The 22,220-nt window shown below is 40.1% G+C and overlaps 2 protein-coding genes across 4 annotated transcripts in view; both read left to right on the forward strand.

Annotated features, from left to right (window-relative positions):
• Nell1 (neural EGFL like 1) overlaps nt 1-22,220 on the forward strand; it is an 829,837-nt gene that overhangs the window by 552,189 nt on the left and 255,428 nt on the right. The gene's annotated exons all lie outside the window — the stretch shown is intronic.
• Nucleotides 7,760-9,244, forward strand: LOC114638865 (probable isocitrate dehydrogenase [NAD] gamma 2, mitochondrial). The gene has a single exon (XM_028787441.1). It carries the CDS (start codon nt 7,787-7,789, stop codon nt 8,972-8,974), a length of 1,188 nt encoding a protein of 395 aa, XP_028643274.1. The 5' UTR covers nt 7,760-7,786; the 3' UTR covers nt 8,975-9,244.

Below are 22,220 nucleotides of genomic sequence, written 5' to 3' on the forward strand. Positions count from 1 at the left end.
CTTCTCTTCTCTTCTCTTCTCTTCTCTTCTCTTCTCTTCTCTTCTCTCCTCTCCTCTCCTCTCCTCTCCTCTCCTCTCCTCTCCTCTCCCCTTTCCCTCCCCTCTCCCCTCCCCTCCCTTCCCCTCCCCTCTCTTCTCCTCTCCTCCTCTCCTCTTCTCTCTCCTCCCCTCCCCTCTCTTCTCCTCTCCTCCTCTCCTCTCCTCTTCTCTCTCCTCCCCTCCCCTCCTCTCTCCCTCCCCCTCCCCCTTTCCCTCCCCTTCCCCTTCCCCTCCTCTCCTCCCTCCTCCCTCCCCTTTCCTCCCCTCTGCCCTCCCTTCTGTTTCCCTCCCCTCTCCTCTTCTCTCCCTTCCTCCCTCCCCTCCTCCCTCCCCTCCTCCCTCCTCTTCCCTTCCCTCCCCCTTCCCCTCTGTTCCTTCTCCTCTCTTCTCCTCTCCTCTCCATTCCCTCCTCTCCCCTCCTCATCTCCTCTCTTCTCTTCTCCCCTCCACTCCCCGCCTCTTCTCTCCCCTCCCTCCTCCCCTCCCCTCTCTCCCCTCCCCCCTCCCTTTTCCTCTCTCCTCTCCCCTCTCCTCCTCCTCCTCCTCCTTCCTCTCCCCCCCCCTCTCGTATGACGTATGATGTGACCAGCTACTTGAGTTTCTGCCTGGACTTTCCTGAAACAAGGAGATGCCACTAGAATTGTAAACCAGATAAACAGTTTGTTACCCTATTCTGATTTTTGTCAAGTTTTTTTTTTTTAATTACAGTAATGGAAATGAAACTAGAACAAACTGGTCTCATTTTCTTTTATTCTGATGGGTACTCAGTGGACTGTTTCACTCTGAAACTTATAAACTTAAAATGTGCAAATGTCTAGCTTTATTAATTTAGAGAATTTTGTATTCTTTGACTTTTAGATGGTTTGCCTTCCATTTGTCTTATCAGCACTCTTAAGACATTGATGCCAAGTCTTACATCTTTCTTATTAATTTTCATGTTTATGTATGTACCTGTCCATATGTAGAAATTTCTCATTTTTGACTTCCAACACTTTCTCCTTTCTTTTGGTTCGGCTCTCCCTTTCTATATCAGAACACAATTTCTTTTCTCCCATTGCTCTTCTCAGAGGATACAATTTTTGTTTCAGAGTATATTGGTTTTTTTCATGAGTCGTTTGCCCTTTTTGTCTTTAGATATTAGTGTTGATGCATGATGTAGGCTCCTGTGCCTCCCTCATGATATTTTCTGTTGAGTTGTTTTGGTTTCTGCTTCTTATTTTAGATGTTTCCCCCCAAAGGTTACCCCTGGCTTTAAGAGCTGAGCAGGCAAATTGTAACCTCTAATCTCTGATGTATAGTTTGACCATAGACTTCAGTGGGGCCTTTCTCTTGGGGATCACCTGGTTGTCAACATTTTGAGATTTTTTTCAGTTTGTTGGGAATATTCTTCAGTACATGTGCCCAGGCAGTGTAGGTAACAACTAGCACTTAGTATGACTTTCCTCTTTTCCTAATAGTCAATATTGAGTCTGCATTGAATTGTATACAGTGTTTCTAAGGACCAAAGATCAAACTCTCATCTTCTTCTAGGCTGTTGGGATCATAGCCATCTGACAGGGCAGAATGAGAGCTGACTGGGTATATAATTATTAAATAGATGTTAGCTCCCCCTGTGTCAGTCTCTATGTTTTCTTTCTGTGTTGCAAACCTGATAATTTCTTTTTTTTTCCTGTGTTATACTTGACATTTGGCTTTCAAGGTCTGAGGAGGCAGGCACTACCCCTTTATCTAATTTCTAATTTTCAAAAGTCCTGATCTTCTGTAATTCTCATGACCCTTGTAAATAAGCAAACTTACCCAACAGGAAAACAAAAAAAGAAATAAAGAATTTCAGTGGGTCTTTAAGACAGAGTAATTGCAAGCACATGCTTTTAAAGGACCCTTTACCTAGGTGCCTGTTAGCAGATATTGATAGTTCTGCGCAATTATCAGTTTGTTTCATAAAGACTTGAAACTCTGCCCTGACGATTTGTGTGCATGCGAGTGTGACTCATGCTCTCCATCTCATGGGTAGGAGGGGGAGGTAGGCCATGGTGGTATCACTGCCTCAAGGAAAGCTGCACAATGAGGGAGAAGAATACAAATTAGTCTGAAGAGACTAAGGCCTAGCATTTTTGTTAAATTATAAGGAATTATTAATATCCTTAGCATCTTATTTCTCTTGCTGTCAAATGATAAAGGCAGGATCTGTGCAATAGGTTGCATTAATGTGCAGTGTAGAACCTGGCATACATTGACAGTGTTGTTTTGGAAAAATGTAAAGCAATATTATCAATGAGTTGGTTCTCACAAATTCAAATGAATGTCAAGAACCCCTTCTCCTTTTCTCTCTTCTGCTCCTCCTCTTCCTCTCTCCCCATTTTGTGTCTGTGTGCACTTAAAATTTCCTGCTTGTATCAAAGTAAGTCTTGCTATATAAAGTCACCATAATCTTTGAAGTTTCCTGTCTCTCTTCCTCTTTCTAATGCATGCTTTCCTTTTAAAGTCAGACCACTTAAAGCCTTTATTTCTGCGTCCTTCCATGCTGCCTTTAGGGTATCATAGAGATCATAAGTTTATCGTTGAAGACTCCTAATCTCTGACCCCAATTACTTTCCCTTTTTGTCTGTCCCTATTTTCTCCCATAAACGCAGCCAACCAGGAAAACTTAGCACACCCTACAGGCCTTTCAATTTTGTCTCCATTTTAGAAAGCCTCTCCCCACCCCTACCTCTCTCTCCATCTGCTACTTGTCATGTCTTATAGGTGTATCCATTCTTACCAGATAGGTTAAGTCATTCCAGCCCTGTCCTTAGGAAAACATTTAGCACCACATCTCTACACACACACACACACACACACACACACACACACCACACTATATATATAATTATAGCTGAACTATCACACCCACCTAGGATTTACATGTGTACAAGGGATCTGAATCCATATATATGTAAACACTTAAGTGTTTACATATATATAATGTGAGTTACATATATATATAACATATATATAACATATATATATATATAAATTGAGTTATTATGTATATATTGTATATTTCAATTCTGTGTAGAATTCAAATTCTGAAAGTAGAGGTATTTGTATTTGTTTCATAGCACTTTTACAGTGGCATTAAGAGATCTGCATCCCTATCAGTCTGTCATCGGTGTGTCCATTTTTATTTTACACTTCTTCCTGGAATGCAGATTCTAAAATAGGTCATATGATTTGAGGAGAACACATTAGTAAGAGCTGAGAGATGGCTTGGTCTGTGAAACTCTTGCTGTGCAATTGTGAGGACATATATTCAGATCTCTGTCACCCATGTAAATAGCCAATTATGCAAGTGCATACCAAAAACTTTAGTGCTGGGCAATTAGAGAAAGACAGAAAGATTCCTAGTGTTTGTTCTATTGTCCATTTTCTTGAATTGGTGAGATCCAGGTTCATTGAGCAAGTTAGCTAGTTTTAGTTTTAAAAACTAAAGTGGAGGACTATAGAAGTATCTTCATGGACAAAACTCTTGCCAAAGAAGGGTAAGGGCTATATTCAGACCCCTAGTACTCATGTACTACGTGCATATGGTAGCTTCACTGTAATTATAGTGCTCTTAAAGTTGGTCAGTTCCTGGGGCAAGCTGGCTAGCTATACTTGCCATATTGATGAGTGTGAGTCTAACTGAGAAACCTTACCTTAGTGAATAACGTAAGGTGAGAAGAATTGACGAAGACTCTCAGTGTCAGCCTTGGACCTCCACATACACACAGCCATGTAGACACATGTGCCCATATATGTACCTTCTCTCATGAATGCAACACACAGGAGCATGTCTATACACATGATATATACTACACACATACACACACACACATACACACAGATATATACACACATACACACACAAAAAAATATAAGTAAACAAAATATAAGGTAGAGAATGATCAAGGAAGAATAGTAGACCTCAGCCTCTACATTCATGTGCGCACACGGCCACAGCCACAGGCGCAGCCGCAGCCGCAGACGCAGCCGCAGCCGCAGCCGCAGACGCAGACGCAGCCACTGCCACAGCCACAGCCACAGACACTGCCACAGCCACAGCCACAGACACTGCCACAGCCACAGACACTGCCACAGCCACTGCCACAGCCACTGCCACAGCCACAGCCACAGCCACAGCCACTGCCACAGCCACAGCCACAGACACTGCCACAGACACAGACACTGCCACAGACACTGCCACAGACACAGACACGACACAGACACAGACACAGACACAGACACAGACACAGACAGACAGACACACACAAACACACACTGGGACACAAAAGTTAGATGTGGCAGGCCACTTGGCTCTGGAGCCCATGCTGTTAACCATTAATCTGCCTTCATTGTTGAGGTTGCCACTGAGCTGATGGTTGCTATGACTGATCATTCTTCCCTCTTTACAGAATTGTGATAGGGTTGACTGTGCTGTCCATGGACATGTCAGCTCCCTTAGAAAACAATGGCCTCTCTATGTAAGTCCAGCATGCCAGTGCATTTCTTTTCAGTTATCCTCCTTTCAACTTTCAAATACTGATGTCCCTTTCATTGTTGTAATGTCTTATGCTGTCTCTGCAGACATCTTCCCAGCTCACACTGGCATGACATTATTACTGCATCATGTCACAATCAGCTATGACCCAACAGCACTGCACTTACTCATATGCCTTAAATGGAAAGTGCTTGTGTGTGGATTCCTTTTTCAATGAATCAGACTCACCACAGAGTTACTCTCATAGAATTAAACATTTCCTCAACTGTATTTCAATATGATATCTTGGATTATATGTGATGGGTATTGACCATCATTCATTAGCTCATATTTCTTTAAATGACTATGATCTGTTTTTAGTGTAGTTGTAGCAATTCTGACAATGGCTATGACAACACCAACAAGACCTATGCAAGCTAAAACCAGAAAAAAAATAATTCCAGCATAGAGGGGAATAGATGAGCACAAATTCCCACCACTACCTGAGAAACTGTAGGTAATGATAGCTTCCAAGGGGAAGAGGTAGTTATGTTTAGGTTGTAGCCCTTGGTAAGTCTGCATGTTCAGCTCATATCCGTACATGGGAGAAGATGCAGGTGGTACCCAAAGGACAGAGTGGCTTTTTAAAAATGAAGACACAAAGTTGGGTGGTGGATCTGAGAGGAGATGGGGGATGGATGCAAATGTTCAAAAGACAATAGGTGTAATTCTTGTAGAATTACTAAAGTTACTTTTTAAAAGTGATTAGGCACAGACTATGAACTGTGGATTTACATGTATATTTGTTTCCTTGATATTTTACATAGATAACTAAGAAGAAAGGCTGATAAAACATGTATATTTACCTGTTTCCTTATAACATAGAAACAAGAGTGAGCATACCCTTAAGCGCTTAAAACTTCCACACCAGGAGTAAAGCAGTCATCCAAGTGAAAGGCTTAGCCAGTTGTGTCCTACAGTATTAGCATACAGACTACACAGAAATACAATTTCTGTACATTTTGATGCTGAGATTATAATTAGTTTTCTGACTCTGAGTTACTGCATGCTGCTCTACTTATATTACCTAGAGAGACCTGAGATGTATCTTTGATATACAGTTCAATATAGTTTTAATATTAGAAAATTTGCATCTACATTTTCCCCTTAAATTGATGTGGTTTAAAACCAATAATAGATTTCATAATCATTTACTACACTACAATTTTCCTTTTTGTACATATTTCCTACAAAGCAACTTAGAGACCTTTTGCTTTATTTGGTCAACTACTTTATGTGTGTGCACACGTATATGTATATGTTTTTGCACATGAATATGTATATGTGTATATCTATATGGGACTATTTCCTGTGAATGTTATTTGTCATCTATAATAGCAAAACAAAGTAGGGACCCTCCACTGTAGGCTACTGTTTACACTTCTATATATCTCTCTGGTATGTTGATGACTCTTGAATTTATGTTTCACCCATGATCCTTCATCAGAGGCTCCAGACTCATTTATTAAGCTACTCATTAGAGGTCATTGTGTGGACATTTTCCAGGCTTCAAAGACATAGCATACTGAAACTGAACTCATTAAGATCATCTTTCTTCACCCAATTTCCTGTTCTTCCAATGTTGCCCATTTTTGTTTTTTGATTGCACATCTTTCCTCCAGTCTGTTAAGTACATTCAGAATAATGCTCACAGTCCCTGTGTGTGGCCTAGCTCTGCTACTGAGCTAAATCTCTCTGAAAATATTGTTCTTTGTATCTTGGTCCTTACACTGATGTTGCTTCTCATCCTGTTCTGGTCATTTCTTAGCTAAGTAGCTCTCACATTTCAGAATGCACCCACACTATTAAAACATTTTGCTGTCAGCTCCAGGGATGCTCCTTCCATACATATATAGGTATTTCCAAGGAACTGCATTTCTTATCCAGTGTTTTTCTTAGAGTGTGTTAAAGAAGAAGCCCAATTATGGCACTATAACAATGGATATATTGCATTTTATATTTGTGTAAATCTATATACGGTTTAAAGTTGGAAGAAAATCCTAAAGCAAACCATAGGTTACAAGTCACAAAGGTATGCCAATGTTTATTCATCAGTTATTAAACATGCATTATTTGCAGGCAAGATTCTGACCAGAGGGAAATCTGTGTCTATATCATGGCCTGGGTATGTGAGGGATGCCAGATTCTTTATCTCAGTTCCTCTGTGCCTCTGTAATCATTGGAAAATAAAGTCCAGTTAAAAAATTAAATTATATGTGCAGTAGTCATGTAATGTCTAGAACACAGCATTTCCCAGTCTCTTCTCCATACTCTGGCTCTTACAGTCCTTCTGACTTATATTTAGATGTTTCCTGACCATGAGATCAGAGAAAGTTGATATAGTTATTCCATCTATAGCTCTGCACTCAGTTACTTATTCTCAACATTGTAACCAGTAATTAGTCTGTGCATTAATCACTACCTAATGTAATAAGATGTTTCTCTGACCAAGTTTGGGATCAGTGGCACAAATATCTGAATATAAACATATTTAAAAAACAGTTTGACAAAACAGCTGTTTAGCAAAGCAATTGTAGGTCTCCCCTAGAGCCTATAAGCTTCCCATTTAAAGATGTCCTTCACCTAGTCACATAGGAAAATCCTAATAAATTAATAGGTTATTGACTTTTTTTTTAAAGGACATGAAATTTGAAGGGAAATGTGTTGGGAAGTCCTGCCAGGATCTGGGGGATATGGGGTGAAGTTGAGGTAGTAAATACAAACAAAATACACTGTATACATGTATTAAGTTTTCAAAACTATGAAATCGACTCACTGTCTATTGTGCTGAGGGGCACAGGGAAATAGAGGAGTAGATCTGGGTGGGAGGGGAGGTTGGAAAGACGGACTGGGAAGAGTGGAAGGAGGGGAAACTGTGGTTCAGATCTGAAAAAAATTATGAAGGAAAATTATATTTTTTTCACAAAAGTAAACTTTTTAAAAGTTATTATGTTTAGAGCATAGCCCATATAATGTGATACATGAATTATAACCTAGTCACAAAATGTTTGTAGCTTTTAATGTAGACATCCTATCTTTCCATATATAGCATGCTTATGAGAGTAGAATGTCTGTCAAATAGAATGTAATGATGGAGAGAGAATTATGACTCAAGAAGGAATCATTGCCTCAGAACTCCAGAGGAAGCTGTTTCTAAGAAAGAGTAAGAGGACAGCCGTGATAGTGAAGATGCTGGCAGTAGCCAGCTGTTCTGTGAGAACAATTCTCCAACCTCCTGTTCTTCTTGGCCATTCTAGGGCAGTAGTATGTGAGCTTGTGACCTCCTTCAGAAATTTCTGCTCAAGTTACACAGTGCCTCCTTCACCAAAGTATGGTGGAAGGCACACGGTGACTATGATTCCTGGAGATGGCATTGGTCCTGAGCTTATGGTTCACGTCAAGAGAATATTCAGATCAAATTGTGTGCCAGTGGACTTTGAAGAGGTGTGGGTCACCTCAACATCTAATGAAGAGGATATCAGCAATGCTCTCATGGCTATCCGTCGGAACCGTGTAGCTCTGAAGGGCAATATTGCAACCAATCACAATCTGCCTGCCCGTTACAAGTCTCACAACACCACGTTTCGCACCATCCTTGACCTCTATGCCAGTGTCGTCCATTTCAAGACTTTTCCTGGTGTAGAGACCCGACACAAGGACGTAGACATACTGGTTGTTCGGGAGAATACAGAGGGAGAGTACACTAACCTGGAACATGAAAGCATGAAAGGGGTGGTAGAGAGCTTAAAGATTGTGACAAAGGCCAAGTCTATGCGCATTGCTGATTATGCCTTCAAGTTGGCTCAAAAGATGGGGCGGAAAAAGGTGACAGTTGTTCACAAAGCCAACATCATGAAGCTGGGAGATGGGCTCTTCCTTCAGTGCTGTAAGGATGTGGCAGCTCACTATCCTCAGATCACCTTAGAAAGTATGGTTATAGATAACACCACAATGCAGTTGGTATCAAAGCCCCAACAGTTTGATGTAATGGTGATGCCTAATCTTTATGGCAACATTATCAACAGTATCTGCACAGGGCTGGTTGGAGGGTCAGGAATTGTCCCTGGAGCCAATTATGGTGAATCATATGCAATATTTGAGACCGGTTCAAGGGAAATAGGTAAAGATTTAGCTCACAGAAATATTGCCAACCCTGTCGCCATGCTGCTGACCAGCTGTATCATGCTGGACTACCTTGATCTCCAACCCTATGCCACTCACATCCGCAATGCAGTCATGGCATCCTTACAAAACAAAGCCATCTGCACTCCAGATGCAGGAGGTCAGGGGACCACATCAAGCACTGTAGAGTACATCTTAGACTATTTGAAAGAAACTAGTGGCTGTCATCCAAATTTCTTCCTGTCCTACACTTGATTCACACTCTCAGAAAGTCCAGCCAGCTCAGCCAGTATGAATTGAGAGTGAACATTGCTTCCAATTCACTGGAAAAGAAGGTGGTGCGGGGGGGGCAGGCGGGGGATCAATATTGGTTTTCCCATTAAATTTAAATGCAGTAAACATTGCTTACTTGAATTAGTAAAGCTTATCACGATATGGACAAACAAGAATTTCTCTGAAAGTTTATTCTAAAGTCCTCACCTCTCTGGGATGTAACATGTCAAATAAATCAGAACTCTTCATAAAGTTCAGGGGCTTTCTCAGAACCTTAAAAAAAGTGTGATTTTTCTCCTTATCTTAGCCACTGAAATTTAGCAATCCAACCTAGAGAAGAGTCTTGCTTTCCTGTAGAAGTTATTAATGAATTAATCAGTGCTACAAAGTTTGCCTACAAAGTGTATATTATACTTTTAATAATGAAGCTGGGCTAGTGCAGAAGGCTCCCACACCCACAACGATCTCCTTTTTCCTGATGTTGTTTAAGATGTGTGTTAGGAATTCCCTATGGTGTTTTGATGGGTACATGAGTTCCCACTTGGACCCCTCCGCTCTCCTAGAAAGAACACTCTTAAACTTCTTTCAGTTGTACTTTAAAAATGTGGCTGTCAAATCCCTCTAGAATCACAGAGCCCTTAGTTCTCTACCATATAAAAAGAACCCTGGAATACAAGCCACATACTCAATGATTCACAATTTCTTACGGTTTATTTGTCAACTATGAAAAAATTGCTTATAAAAATAAAAAACCGTGAGTTAACTTAAATATTTGCTATTATTTTATTATATCCTATTTACAGTATCTTTAAAGTTATAGTTGGGAACGATGCAAACACAACCTTGTTAGTATCTGAAAGAAGTTCTTTCTCAATAGAAAATGTAAAAATGGTTATACAAGCTCACAATAATTTTCCAAGAAGGAATGCCATATGTTTGGAAGTAAGATTGAGAAAAGCAGAGAGAACATCAGTGTCCTCATATCTGACCTAACAGCTGTGAATACCAGCATGCTTCATTATCACACATTAAAGTTCTCATCTGGGACTACGGACAGGTCCCAGAGGTGCTGACTCACCTGTCCTAATGATGCATACATTCATGGTCAGAAGAGTTGAATGAATTTTGCTTGAGGACAAAGTGATAAATAATCCTACATAGAAGTTCTTGAAAAAGTCAGGTATGCAAGTGGGGATTTACCAATAATTGAAGACATTTTGGTTGGTATCCCACCTTTTGCATGGTCCAGACCTACAGCAGTGCAATTGTTTGGTAAACAGAGCCAGAAGTTATCCTGCCATCTCTACCTACTAAGCCACAGTGGCCAAATTAACCATTGTGATTCCTACTTTTGACCCCTTTTCTTAACACTAGAAGTATGTAGTGGCTAATACCAAATTTTAAACATGACAAGACCTAGACTCATTTACAAGGCAAGGCTTTGGACAGTGCTGGGAGGGACTATCTTGATTTTGTTAGCCGGTGGACATGTCCATGATGACTATATAAATTATGTAAATTTAAATGGGAAGACCCCATCCTAACTGCCAGACAAATAGAAAGAAGAAAATAAACTAAACATAGACATTCACTATTCTCTGCTTCCTAATTGTAGGTGCAATGTGACCAGCCACCTCAAGCCTCAGTCACTAAGTCTTTTTCATCTTGATACACTTGAAATGTAGGTTAAAATGAACCCTTGCTTCTTTAAGTTGCTTTATTTAAGGTGTTTCATCATGAAGACAGGGGAGGTTAGGTAATACTGGGGCTTTACTCAAAGTACAGCCAGCTCAACTTTAGATGTCCAACTGTCAGCTTATGGTTAGCATTTGAGGGTGGTTATGGTAAGTAAAGCTAAACTTTATCTCAAAATTTAAAATGTTCATCCCCTGACACTCTCCAAGACTCTGGAGGTGACAACCTGTCACCCTTTACTGTCACTTACCAATTTCATTGTAATACTCCTCCACTTGAGTATCTCTAGAACAAATGACATGAACCTATTCTTTTTTGTTCTCTGTATCTTTACCATGATGACTAGTACACAGAAGATATGTAATACTCATTTTTTAAATTAATGAAACAGTTGACACTGGTTTGATGGTGCTCATATCATAGCATTACTGAAAAGACAAAGAAAGGGTGGTCATTACATAGCACCTAGTAGGTTTCCAGAATTACCACCTTCAATATTTCCCATTACATGCCATGGTAAATGATGATTGTGAAGGAAATCAGATTATTATAAAAAGTGTTTAGTATTCCTGTAACACATTGTTGACCATGAGAACAAGCTGTCTTCATTAAGTTCTTTGATTCTCTCACCTTTTTTGTTTGTTTATTTCCTTTTGCATGTGTGTATCTGGTATGAATTTATGTGTATGCATGTTTCTGGACATGTGTGGGTACATGTGTATACAAAATACATGTGTGTGCGTGGGAAACTTCCCAGTATCTTTTACTGAAATGTATTCACTGTTAACTTGCATCTACCTATAGTTTACATTTCTTTTTCCTGCAATGCACCTGATATGTTCTTCTTGAAACACAATAGGATCATGTCACCTTCTTATTCAAGACTCTGTATTCAGTGGCTTCCCTTTGTTCTTTGGAGAAAGCCAGCTAAGAGTATACAATGCAATGTGCCCTAGGCTACGAGAGTGATTGAGAAATCCATCACTGAAGAGTCAGGACATAGGACAGGGGAAGGCTCTTTATTCACACTCATTCTAAGTATTTATGCAAGGAAACAGGGAGTGAGTGAAAGGTTCCAGTCACAGATAAGTGTTGCCAGCTAGAAAAACTAAATTACTGCAAAATGCTGATGTCTGGCTTTCATCTACAAACCTATCCAAGATTGTTCTTTTCTAAAGAATTGAGGAGCCCACAGGGCAGTGAAACAAGTGCTCAGTGGTTGCTTATCTCACTTAAGCATCTCACTTGTGGTATCAGGTATGTGCTCCTTCTAGCTCTGGTCCCTATGGTCTGTGCACCAGCTGTGGTATGCATGTTGGGATCCAGATGTGGTTCCACTTCCTTTGCTTTCTCCCTCTCAGTGAGCCCAGATGCTGCTGCACACCAGGCTGGAAGGATGAATGGATGGAGTCTGCAGGATCCCAGTCTGGCTAGGAGTGAGAGCTCAACAGAAGAGGGAAGTTCTCTGAGGAGGATTTTAGTGTTACAGCTCTCTTAGATGATCTTAACTTGTGAGCATACCTTTATTCAGGGTACTTGTATGCATACACTTTATTTGAGGTAGAATAGGGCTATATATGAACTTTGGGGAGTGGGAAGGAGTTCTCAGGGTGAATGTAAAATCATCAGCTAGAGTTTAAAGTACTGTGAATGCCTCGTTTGTATGGAGAGGCATTCCAGGAAACCCAAGTACTTGCTGGGTAGGTTTTTACAGGAAAAAAGGAAGTTGAACTTGTAGGTCTTCCAAGGACTACTTGACCTTTCCCAGGTAGGGGATTGAGTTGTTAGGATCCCCAGACAAAATCAGAGAAGGAGAAGCTCTGGAGGTAAAGGAAGACTTCCGTTTTGCATGGAGCTTAGAGGAGCTCTCTGGTTATGGTATGTTGTAGTAATTAAATAAAATAGGCCTCTGGTCAAGCCGACTATCTAAGCTGAAGCGTCTGTCGCCCAGATCATCCCACCATCTCCCTAGGCCCAGTAGAAAGATGAGACTCTAATGCTTAAAGACTTATCAAAGACTTATATATTTGGTAATGATCAGTAACAAGATGCCCATACAATCAGAAGTGTAACCCAATACCCAACCTAGATATGCCAACTACCTTTGACTGCTACAGACATATGAACATCTGCCTCCATCTCCTCTCTCTCTCTCTCTCTCTCTCTCTCTCTCTCTCTCTCTCTCTCTCTATCTCTCTATCTCTATCTCTATCTCTTTCTCCTAGCTCCTCCTCTTCCTTTTCCTCCTCTTCTCCTTACTCCTCCTCTTCCTCTTCCCCTCCTAACTCTTCCCACATTAGCTTCTCCTACAATGGTAGACTGTGACGTTAAACAGCAGGTTGTGCCCACATTCACCTTTCTGCACTCATTCTGTCTTCTCATTTTTGTCTTTATCAGCCTCTGCTTTGGTTTTACTTCTGGAACATAAAGGATAGCAGCATACTGTTTGCCTTTCTCTATCTGACCTCATTCTCGTCAACTCTTTGTTTTGACTGGTGGCCTTAAAATGACTCATTCATTCAAATGCCAGAGTTGACATTCATCTCTAGTCTACAACATATAGGATGTGTGCTGACACTGGATGAGCTGCTTAACCTCTCTGGTCTTTGGTTTATTTATTTTTTTAGAAAGCGAATGCTTATCTTCATAGGACTATAAAAGTTCCTTGGGATGGGGTGAGGGGCAACTGGCAAGAGTAGGAAGAGAGGAGGCTGTGGTTGGCATTTATTATATGACAGAAGAATAAACAAAAAGAAAAAAGAAAAATTGCTTGTCTACTGCTAAATGTGGTCCTCAATCTAGCGGTTTAGGACAAATGATTGTGTGTCATAGTTCTGTAGGTTAAAGGGAGTGTTGGCAATGGCTGGGACATCCAAGATGGCTTTCTGGATAGTGACAGTAATGGCTGCCTGTCAGAATCGTCAGTCATCCCCACATGTAAAATCCGAAATAACTGGGTCCCTTCACAGCATGGTATCTGGTTTCTAAGCTGAAAAAACTGAGTCTGTAGATTTCTTAAGGCTTAGCCTTGAAAATGTCTCAGTACTGTTTCTTCCACATTCCATTGATCAGAACAGGCTAGAGATGGAGAAGATTTAAAAATAAGCAAATGTTTAGAGGGTTATGGCTAGCATTGGAGTCTGGGGAAGAGATAAGGACTCATTGCACAGCATCCAGTGGAATACAAAGTGTTATGTGGCCACATTTGGAAACACAGTCTGTGATCATGACTATTTGTTTCTGTGCCTGCCCTGGTGGCCATGGACATTGCTTAGCCACAAGTGGCTCTTCTGATTTTCCACTTTTTCCATGACCTCTTACCTAGCTTTAGGATCTGTGAATTCTGCTCTACAATGTTCCCTGAGTTACCTTCATCTCTCCTCATCACTTTTATGCTTTTTGCCAACTAAGGATTAAAGAACCATCTACTAACATCCTAAGTTTGAACACCTTCATCTCACACTTTGTCTTGCAATAGCAACTCATCTACTTGATAATAGTCTTAATATATCACATGGTATTTGGGGATGGGATATATTTCTTGATGACCTTCTAGTTCTTATATTGACAAGAGCAGTAATTGCATAGGAGGTATATACACTCCATTATGTTGAAGATAATCATTACAGTTTATATGACATATTTTGTCTATTATGCTTCATTCCTTATTTTGCATAATTTGCATATAGTTTTTACAATTCTCATGTTAACTCTATTCAATGATTATTAGAATGCTCATCATTTAATAGAGGAGAAAACTGAGAAACAGACAATAAGAAGTTTGCCTGCAGTATCACCAACATGAAGTGATTGAGCCAGGTAGCTCTACAGTTATCATCTTTGAGAGATTGTGAGCATTTGCTATTGGTGAACTCTCAATTTTACATGTAAGGGAATGAATTTTCTGGAATAGACCCATGTTTCCACATGGAAACAATTTTACAGGTACATGTAGAATTAAAGAAATGTCGAGCGCAGTCTTTCAGAAACTGCAGTGTAGGAAGGCAAACTGAGAGGCCTTGATCTCATGTAGTACTTAGCCTGATAAACATCCACACTGTCTTAAATCTGAAGGTCTCTGTTTCTCTGCAGCTCCTTTCCTTGTGTGGCCAGCAGGTGCATCATGTGCTGGTGCGTTTAAATGTTTACTCTATGTCAGGTCTTCTTCTAAGTGCTTCTTGAGTGGTAGGAATATAATTCTCACATTATTATATGATTATTGAAGTATGACAAGTTCAGTCTTACTCAGGGCCAACTGGGTGATCAGTAGGAAGACAGGACTAGAAGGCAGTACCAATATTTAACTTTCACAACTACATCTGAACCCTAAAATGGGAATTACTGCTGTTGACCAGGAAGAGGAAGGCAAACATTTTAGTCATATGAGACTATCCTGTGTCCTGAGATGAGTATCAAATATTAGAGTGACAGTCCAACAAGAAGTCAGGAGCCAATGAGATGGCTTAGTAGGTGAATACGTTTATCTTCACACCTGGTTTGAATCCCAGGATCTACACATGGTGGAAGGACAGAAATGGTTCTCACAAATGATCTTCTGATCTTCACAGGCATGCTAGGGTGCCTGTGCATGCACACTCTAGACCATAGCAGCCTCGCACATACACAGCCTTTCCCCAAGACTCACACAGCCTTCCCACCACACAATCCACATTCACACACATCCCTGTCCACGCATGCACACATGCACATACATATACACAGACATAATCATTTAGTTTCCTCCCCCCCCAGCCCTTCACACACACAGCCTCCCCTGCCACCTGCACACACAAATGAAAAAAATCAAGTCAAGGATACAAATCATTCCTCTGGAGTAATAACTGAAAAAGAGAGAAACCCTAGACTAGAGGTGCTGTGCTGCTTGGATAAAAGACTTGCTAAGCTGTAATTGGTACAAGTCTATAATCCCTGTAATTCAAGAGAGTAGATAGTTAAGGTCTGCTTGGGCTACAGAGTACATTCAAGGCTATCCCACACAACTTGGTGAGATGCTTTCACAATGTAGAAAGAAGTAGAAGAAAGGACTGTGTGTATCCTCAGTCCCAGAAAATATCCCCAACTCCTGAGGCCTCAGATGGAATCTTTAGAACAACAACAACAACAACAACTAATGATATGGGGTAAACACAAGAACATCATCTTAAATTACCACAGATCAGAGGAGGAGTTTGAAGGGAATGTCCAGTGTCAGATTATCACAAAGTTTGAGAATTCTGACAGTATTATTGCAGGCTCAGCTTCTGCAGGGAGCTGGACACAAAGCACAGCCAAAAGGAGTTTGAAGGGGGATGTTTGGTCCTCGGAGTTTCCCTGACAATGTGTGTAACATTAGGATTTGCAGTAGCAGAGAGATCTTCACATCAGAAAGAATTCATTAGCCATAGTGGAAAGTACAAGCTGTTACATCTGCAATTGTTCTGGGGAGCCTAGGGAAAAATTGAAAGTGGGTGTGCAAAGTGAGAAAAATGCCTCAGGCTCACTAAAGTCATCAGAAAGAAAAATTCAGTTTTATTATCAATTTTACAAATGCTTAAAACTCAACTGAGTAAAAATATCAGTTCAGGTTCTGCCCATTTCAAACATCTAATTATAGACGTACATGACCACGATTGTTACAAAAGAGAGAATGTCACATGTCTAAATACAAAACTTGATATGTTTTTATTTTTCATAAAATACCTTCAAATAAAAATTATTATAAATGCTCCCAGGCTACCCAGCAAGGAACTTATTTAAGGGAGGAAACATTGACATTGATTATACTTACTTCATAGTTTTATAAAAATTAGCTGGAGAATGCATTGTAAGAAGAGAAAAACAATATTCCTAAACAAAGAATTACTAATTAGTTACAGAAGTGTACTTCTCAGAGTTGCAAATACTGAATGCCTGTGGTAGTATGGATAAAAAATGAGTCTCATAAAATCATATAGTTGAATGCTTAGTCATCAGGGAGTAGAACTCTCACTGAGAGGATTAGAAGGCTGAGGAGGCGTGGCCTTGTTGGCAGAGGTGAGTTTCCAGGTTTCAAATTCCCACCTCTCTCTGCTTAGGGATAAGGATGTATTTCTCAAGTACTGTTCCAGTGTTTGCCTGCATGCTACCATGCTTCCAGCCATGATGGAGTTAAACCTCTGAAACTGTAAGCAAGCCTCCAATAAATTGCGTTGTCTTATAATAGTTGTCTTGTTCTTGATGTTTCTTCATAGCAATAAGATAGTGATTAAGAAAATTTCATTGTTTAATTAGCTTGATTGTATCAACTGTCTCTCAGTACACCTATGTATTAAGGCATCAAAATATACCTGCATGTACACATATACCTTAAATATATATATATAAATGGTCAATTCTATTAAAAAAAAGACTGAAAATACAAACACTGAAATAGTTGAAAAAATAAAGTTTAGTACAATTCAATGTTGGTCCCATCATAGAGTTTATAAATATAAACCTATCGTTCAAAATGGGGAAACAAATCCTAGTAGGGTGGAATTTGGTTCTTACGATGTCATGAGAAAAAGCATGAAACACAGACTAAAGAGTCCCTCATAGCCAGAGACTCAGACAAGATAAGACAGATATTGGTAGATGTTTGACCTTCAGAGCACTTGGAAAGTGGCTGTTAGGAAGACGCTGAGGTTCTTCATGCGAAAAGATGAAATAGAATTATTTAACAGTCATATTCAAAGAAAAACTATTTCTAAATGAATGTTATTTAATCATAGTCTGCTCAGAATATATTCAATAAAACTATCTATTTACATTTGAATCTGTAAGTTAAGTATTCACATTCCTGTCCATCTATATGTTAAGTTATACAACTTTGTACAGACTTATTTTTCTTTCTGTAAATGTTGCCACTGGGGCCAATGAGATGGCTTAGTAGGTTAAGGTACTTGCCTCCAAGTCTGATCATATGAATTTGACTCCACATTCCCACTTGCTGGAAAGGAAGAACTTGTTCCTGCAAGATGTCCTCTGACCTGAGTACGTACATGGTTCACTCTAACATAAATACATATAAGATAAAATTATATGTTATAACCAATGAAAAGGAAATGATTTTACCTAAATTTAAAGTCATTTCTTTAAATGTTTACAACATCTTCTAAGCACAGATATCTGTGGGGAAGTAAGGGAGGAGATTTTGAAGTTATTGTGCAGAAATCTGCAAAGTAAGGTATCAAGATTTCTAGATACTCTTAGGGAAAGAAATACAAAGGAGCTTCAAAAGAAGTTATATTTAACTCCTCATAGCTGCAGCTAGGGGACATCTGTGGTACTTCATCTAGTTTTGATCTTTCAAAGTCATGAAAGGTTTGGTTTCTTGAACAGGTGTGTAGTGTACTCAAAAGCCAACTTTATGCCAAGCTTCCAAAAAGAAAGCCTGATTTATAAATAACCTGTTTTCTCCAGGCTAAGAAATGTCTCTAGGACTGATTCTTGCTAGGTATTCATGTTCTGATGACTAATATTAAGCTATTTTTGTTTATAACATATTCTTGCCAACAGCAAGATCCTTGCAGGTAGTGACCTCATGATCCATCCTCTCTCACTCATTCGCTGCTCTGTGTAGATTGTTGAGTGAGGCTCCTGCTTTGACCCTGTAAATGTTGGAGGCCTGAGGTTTCATCTTTGAGAGCCCATATGCACTCTCTTAAGGAGCTCTCAGCACTGAAGAATCAGCAGTATTTAGGCTACTAACAGAGCATACTAAGTGTGGTAATAGAGATATGAGGTAGTAGCTATGAGAACAGAAGGCAAAGGTAGCCTCCCAAAGACAAAGCAAGTCTCAACTGAACCTTAAAGCTCCAGGAACAAGAAGGGGTGAGGTTGTAGAAGGGAGAGGGAGGAACATTGTGGATAAGCACTGAGATCTGGGCTGCTATTGCTTACTTGCTATATGACATTCAAAGCCATTGCAGCATTGTGTTGGAATTTTGATAGGGATTGCACTGAATCTGTAGATTGCTTTGAGTTAGGAAGGGCATTTTTACAATATCAATCCTATTAACCCATGACTATGGGAGTTCTTTCCAACTTTTCATTGCACCACAGAGACATAAGATAGCCACCTGAGTAAGCCACAGGGAGCAAGCCAGTAAGCCACACCTATCGATGGCATCCCTATCAGCTCCAGCCTCTAGGCTCTTGCCCTGGTTAAGTTCCTATTCTAACTTCTTTGAGTAGTGGTCATGTAGATGTATAAACTAAGTAAATTATTTCCTCCCTATGTTGTTTTTGTTTGTGATGTCCTATCACAGTGATGATAACCTTAAATTAGTGGGGTAGGGAGACTGAAATGAGAGAATCAGGTGGCAAATGGGTGGAAGAGTGGGCACTGAGGAACTGGGAGAAATGGGGAGGAAACTATAATCAGGATATTAAAAATTAAATTTACAAAACTAATATGAAATAATTTTTAAAAAACAACAAAAAATAAATATCAAAGCCATTACAAAAAAATGAGCATTATCTTTTCACCAGCATTTCATATTTTGTAGCCTATAATTTTTGTTGAATTAATTCTATGAACATTTAATCATCAGGTGAAATTTTACAAGACCCAAGGCAAACAGGTGACTTTTTTTTGCCCCTGGATGAACTCTTTACAAGGGTGAGCTAATCTTACCAGGCAAGGGCATTCACAGCAGTAGGTTCTAATTCTCTTTTGCTTGTTTGTCTGTCTGTTAAGACAGGTTTTCTCCATGTAATCGATCCCTGGCTGTCCTGAAACTGGCTTTGTGGACTAGCCTGGCCTGGAACTCACAGAGATCCACATGCCTTTGACTCCCTAGTGCTGGGATTAAAGGCATGTGCCATCCCACCCTGTTCTAACTTTTGAGAATAGAAAGACTCATTATTTCCCTTAAGCTTTTTCTTAACACAGCTCCCACCTTTTTCTGTTCTTTTTCATGCATCTCTTTCAACGTCATTTTCTCTGTGAGCAGGTTTCCTGTTTTCACTTTCTAACTTTTGTGGCCTTCTTTTCTCAGATGTCCCCTTTAGAGGGGAGCTTACTTCAGCTTCCCTTCCTTAGTGTTTTCTTCTTTCAGAGTGTGTTGCCTGCTCTGATACTAAAGAGCCCACTATCGCTTCCAGAAATGTCCTTGGAGTTTCTGTGGGATATTTTGATGTCCCTTCTCAGTCACCAGTTTCTCTCTGTTGTCCTTACCTTCTGCTGACTGCCCTGAGAACCTACTGATTGGCTAGGAATATTTCAGGGTCTATGGTAGTAGTGGTTCCCATTTTTCTATTGCATTAGGAGGAGATGCAACCTCTGGATGACAGAGCACCGCTAGAGATCAGCTAAATCATTCTCCAGACTTCCTAGGTTCTAGGAAATAAACAACATTTCTCATGACTGCCACTGGTCCATCCCATACTTCCCTCTTTCATTCCCAGGGTGGCATCTTTTGCCAAAAGCATCATCAAATCGCATGCTCTTATAGAAAGCTATAGTGAATCTATTTGGAGAAACTTCAGATGAAGGCAGCTTAAGATATTGGTATTACTTGACCATGCATGTGATTTTTGTCCCTATTGACAGATGCACTTTACAATCTTCATGGAATTTCAGCAAGAAAGAGCTTAAGATGCACAGGAGGGGGAAGCACTTCTTTCTTAGGATCCCTGCTGAGTGGGTAACCATCTATGGGAAGTCATCTATTTAAACAGAAATAAACACGCCTGGGGATGCCAGGAGACTATTTTCAGCTTTATTAAGCTATTTTCAGCTTTATTAAGAAATCTGTGTTTAATTTTTTCCAGTCCTATTCATTGCACTTTTCTCTGTGTGTGGACCAATTAGAATTCCTGATGAGAAAGCAGCAATTGCATTCTGGTATTTACAGGGACACGATGCTTTTGGAGGGGAGTAAGGAGCCTCCTGGGTTCCCAAGTGCACAGTCAGCAACTTGTATTTAATGTTACCCGGCTTATCACTTGAAAAAGCCTTCCTTATAGTCATTGTTTACCCATGGCACCTGGAAAATTTTAATTAAATATTCTTTTGTTCTTCCTAAAAATTCCTAGAATGCTTATAAATCAATAATCTATATTAAGCCAGACACTGCTGGGGTGAGGGTAAACCACTGGTCTGCATACATGTATATCTCAGAGGATAATGGTATGGCCTCCTTGATCTGCGTACTTCTAAATACTCAAGAGCTATGGATAGCACATGGGCTAATTATTATGCACAACTGTCCTTCATGTGGAGACACTGTGGTTTAACTTTTGCATAACCTCTGGATATTTTTTTTCAACCCTACAAAACCATGGAAGCCTATGAGCTATTGGGCATGCTGCCAGTCTGTGAGTTCATGTGTGCCTCAGTCCTGTTGTGTGTGGAAGACACCATTCCCTAAGAGTTTTTCATTACCTCTGTCTCTCACAATCTCTCTGCTTCTTCTTTTGCACAGATGTCTTAACCTTGAGTGCAGGAGTTTTATAAAGGGTTTTATTATTTTCTGACAGAAAGAGAGTGGAAAGGGGATGAAGAATGAGAGAGGGATGGTTGAAAGGAGAGAGAAAGAGAAAGAACATGAAATTTGGTAGATAGGGAATTGGGGGATATCTGGAAGGAACTGAGGGAGGAGATCGATAAAATATAAATAGAATGTTGTATATAAAAATTAAGTAAAGATTTAATAACTCTTAAAGTCATTCTTTACTCAAGAAACAAGTTGTTGGCTTTTCTGCTTTTCTGCAACATAAATTTGCTGTTATAAAGAGAGGTCCACATGCACAATATTAAAAATAAAAATACACTGAAAAATCTAGTAACATGAATTTGTGATTGGGGGTTGGCTCACTCAGCTGGGTCATTCTTCTATTTTATTGATTATCTTTTGACAACCATATTATTTTGCTTCAGGCAGACAAGGGCTCATCAATGGTCTAGAGTCCACAGCGGCTTCATTCCCATATAGGGTCTTGGTAGATAATTGTCTGGAGTAGCTCTATGCTATCCCATGTGGTTTCTCGGCCATGGTGAGGCTAGAACTGCATGGGTTCTATTAGAACGGGAGATATTAGAAATGAGGCATCTGGCTTGGCTTTCGGCTTAACTGCCGTATTCCCGCACTAATGCTGGCTGCCAGCAGGCCCCCTGGTCCCAGCTGGAAATCCTTCGGGCTACTCTCTTTAGCTAGCCCCTGTTGCAACCAGACAAGTTGCTGTGCTTCCGGTTCCCTCGTCCCTGGACCCGCTAGTTCCTTCACAGCCATAACCACCAGGTTGTTGGTGGATACACCTAACAGTAACCCAGTAAATCAAAACTCTAGATGCTTAAGATTAACCAATGGATTTATTTATATCAATAAAATCTCAATACACAAGATGCCCACATAGATTAGAAAGTTATCCCAATATTCCTTTAGATTTTATATCTTCCTATTTACTTGATTGTGTCTCCCTGTGTCTCTCACTCTCTTCCGCTCTTAGCTCTACCTCCCTTTTTTCTGTCCAATCATAGGCCTCCTGCTGCAAATAGATTGGGTAAGGA

This window comes from Grammomys surdaster, unplaced genomic scaffold, assembly GCF_004785775.1.
Source record: "Grammomys surdaster isolate TR1022 unplaced genomic scaffold, NIH_TR_1.0 125635, whole genome shotgun sequence".
Lineage (NCBI taxonomy): Eukaryota > Metazoa > Chordata > Mammalia > Rodentia > Muridae > Grammomys > Grammomys surdaster.

Excerpts from the sequence above, each read along its gene's own strand:
- LOC114638865 (XM_028787441.1), top strand. The coding sequence starts at position 7,787 with ATGCTGGCAGTAGCCAGCTGTTCTGTGAGAACAATTCTCCAACCTCCT.